At 40.1% G+C, this 3376-nt stretch overlaps 1 protein-coding gene across 1 annotated transcript; it reads right to left on the bottom strand.

The window, feature by feature from the left end:
* Positions 1 to 291: 291 nt before the first annotated feature.
* On the bottom strand, positions 292 to 1767 carry LOC110097488. Its single transcript, XM_020823866.2, has 2 exons — positions 1577 to 1767; positions 292 to 1396 (listed from the first exon to the last, which is right to left on the bottom strand). The coding sequence occupies exon 2, from the start codon at positions 1355 to 1357 to the stop codon at positions 356 to 358; it is 1002 nt and encodes a 333-aa protein (XP_020679525.1). The 5' UTR covers positions 1358 to 1396; positions 1577 to 1767; the 3' UTR covers positions 292 to 355.
* Between the last annotated feature and the right edge of the window lie 1609 nt (positions 1768 to 3376).

Raw genomic sequence — 3376 nt, 5'->3', positions numbered from 1 at the left:
GGCCCCATGATTTTTATCTTTTCAATGATTTTTCATGTAAAAATCTCGATGTTTATTCTTCTCTGTTTATGTGCTAAATATTCGTAGAACGCTAAGACGAAAAATTCTCTGACTTTATTGAGGCATATATTTAGCCCACAACATTACTAAAAAGTATAGCTCATGCATGGATTAATTTTTTTATGAATTAATGATTAAGAAATCAAAAAGTATGTGTTTTGAAGAAATAAGCATCTTAAGACTTCAAATATTGGGCCACATATACTTTCCCAATAATTCTATGAAAATAAATTTCTATCAAAATAATCTCATACTAATATAAAATATATATCAAATTATCTTACATAGTTCCTTTTCATTTCTCCACTCTCCACGCACAGAGCATAAAGCAAAACTCCGACGACCCATCGCCGCACTCATTCTGCTCTGCAACCACCTGCTGCTTTCCCTCGTTCTCACTCGACCAACTCAAATCGCTCTCGCTCCTCTCCTCATTCTCCTCCTCCTCCTCCATCAAGGCCATCTCCGCCAGTGCCGTCGCCATCGCCGTTGCAGCCGCCGCCCCAGGCTTAAATATAAACAACGCTTGCCCCATCCCCGGCCCCCCAAAAAACCAATCATGAACATCCCAGAAAACCTGAACCGGCGAACCCTCCACCATCACCGTTTCATTTCCCCTGAACTTCCACTGCAAATTACTCACATGCATCATTACAATCCCATCAATTCTGATCCACATTTCCGCATCCTCCTTCCCATTCACCCCTGATATCGAATTCTCCACCACAATTTCATGCTCTCTTTTCCTCTCATCAAACCTCGCCTTCGTCGAGAAAGACCTTTTCCCAAACACATTTTCCTTCTTCAAAACCATTTTCGCGTCGTCGAGCGACGGCCGCGCCTTGGTCCGTTTATAGGCTTTCTTCTTCAAGTCGCCGAGAAGGAGGACGACCTCCTCGCCGCTGACGAGAGCGACGTAGTAGCTTCCGGTGGGTTCCGGGCTACCTCCACCGGAGAATTTGGCGTGGCGAAGGTTCCAGAAAAGGTCGACTCGGTGATCGCCAACGTCGACGGATTTGAAACCCTTCTTGCTCCAGAAGGGCCATGGCTTGAGATCGACTCTGCAGGTGGAGGGTGGATCGCAACTTCCGCCGGAACCGTCGACGGAGATGGAGAGGGAGTGGTTGATGAGAGTCTTGTTCCACACTACCGTTACCCTGCGGAGCTTGTTACCGATCTTAGCTTTGTACACGATGATCACAGAGCATTGCGGGGTTGTTTTTCCGCCAGAATTGCCGGTTGCCGTAGATTCCTCTGGCTTATTGTTTCCGGGCACTGGAGAGTTTGTTTCCTCCATCTGTCATTCCAGTCGCGCCTTCCACGCCACCGTTGCAACCTTGCAATTAAATAAACAAGGATCGAAATACAGTATCATTTGCTTGGTTGACATTTTATAGGAGTTAAAAATTAATGAAATTAGCATTTCGAAAACATTTTCGTTTCTTCTGAAAAGAAATGAATCATTGGAGGAAATTGATCGATCGAAAACAAAAAGAAAAAGAAAAAAAAAGGTTACCTGTTGGTAGGGTAAGGGAGATGGTGAGGAGCAAGGTAAGAGATCCGATGAAGAGATTCCAGCTATCAGAATGAAAAAGGAAGGATTTAGGGTTATAAGAATGAAAATGGAGGATGGGGACTCCGCACAGAATAATTTTTCGAGGTGGAGAAGAGGGCTACAGATTCAAAGAAAGACAGAAAGGGTTGGGGTTAATGGGTTTAGTTTGTTGCTTTGTTAGGAGGTTTATTTGAGATTACAATTTTGTCCATGGATGAGAGCGAGTGGTGCGGACGTTTTTGGTCTATGGAAGGAGCCAAAGGGTGAGGGTATTATAGTCTTTCAAAATTTTGGATCCTGTGAACCGCGGTTTGCTTTGCAGCGAGAGAGCCACGTAAATTGCGCCTACAATGCAGCGACGCCGTCCTTTTGTTTTTATTTTTTTAGTTATTATTGTTTTTTATTTTTAGTGTCAAATCAAATGCATAGTTAATGTGGACGGTGTTCCATCCTACTTTTGACAATTAATTTTAATTTTTAATAGAAAATTTAAAATTTTATTCAACTGAATTAGTTTATATATATATATATATATAAAACTTGCTGATATTTTCTCTCTTTATACCCCATAACCACAAAAAGTTACTTGGTGCGGACATCTGATATAGCTCTACAGTCGGATGCCAATAAAATGATACCACGTAGTGCCCCGACGACATGTAGACCCGACTTGATGAAAACTTGAAATTAAGCTCGTGCTTTTCCAAATTTATGCGAGGCCCAACGACTCGACCTAGATCGGACGTGAAAATTTACTTTTTAATGAAAAAAGACCTGCGGGCCACTGTCAAAAATTCAAAATCAAGGCATTTCAATTTCTCTTCATCTCTGAGTGATTCATCTTTGTCTGAAGCTCCTTTGTTTCCTCATCACTATCATTGCAAAAGTCGTGCCAAATCTTCGTATTTTGTTACGAGGATAGAAGTACATTCTCCATTGAAACTGTTGGTTCTATTTTCCTGTAAAATATTTATATAAATAAAATGTATAGGTTTAGGGTTTCCAACTTTTAATTGCTGCTGTAAAAATGTTTTTAGAATGTATGTAGGAAATAAGATTTGAATGCTCAGTACCATTGTGTACCGAGCAGCAGTACACATGTATGCGGAGGTTTCAAATATTGCTAAACCTTTTTAACATATGCGTATCAGAGATTCAATGTGGGTTTCAAATATAATTTTTTCCTTAATATCAATTCAATGTTTATATTTTTGAACTCACATTACAGATACTCGACAAACTCGGTATCGCTCGGTAGCTGATACCAAGCGGCTGTACTAGGTACTATGCTCAGTACCATAATAGCTCGGTACCTTTTGGTTATGTAGCTTGGAACTTGTCTATACCAATGCTTAGGAACCATTGTATATTGCTGCTCGGTACCCCTTTGCACAAACTATGACTAACTATGTCTACTTATTCTCATTCGCAATTTTGTAGGGATATTATTCAAAGATTTATTTTCATCGTAGAATTTCAACTTTAAGAGAAGTTTATAATCATTTGATCAGTACATTCATCCAACACTTCATTGATATGCTGAGGCAGCTACACATTAATCAGTTCCTAGTTATGCCTTCATTGAGTCAGAATATTCCCCTCATGCATATGTTGCTGACTAAGGGGATATCCGAAAGCAATATTTTGTTATCAAAAGAAATAAGTTACAATTCACTGTATATAGGTTGCTCTTATACTTTGACTACCCAACACAAGAGTTGAATTTGTTTCAGGAAGTGCCAGAATAAGTGAAAAAACAAC

The sequence above is a fragment of the Dendrobium catenatum genome, unplaced genomic scaffold (genome assembly GCF_001605985.2).
Source record: "Dendrobium catenatum unplaced genomic scaffold, ASM160598v2 fragScaff_scaffold_743, whole genome shotgun sequence".
Taxonomy (NCBI): domain Eukaryota; kingdom Viridiplantae; phylum Streptophyta; class Magnoliopsida; order Asparagales; family Orchidaceae; genus Dendrobium; species Dendrobium catenatum.
Note: the sequence above shows the minus strand (reverse complement) of the source record. Positions and strands in the feature narration are given on the sequence as shown.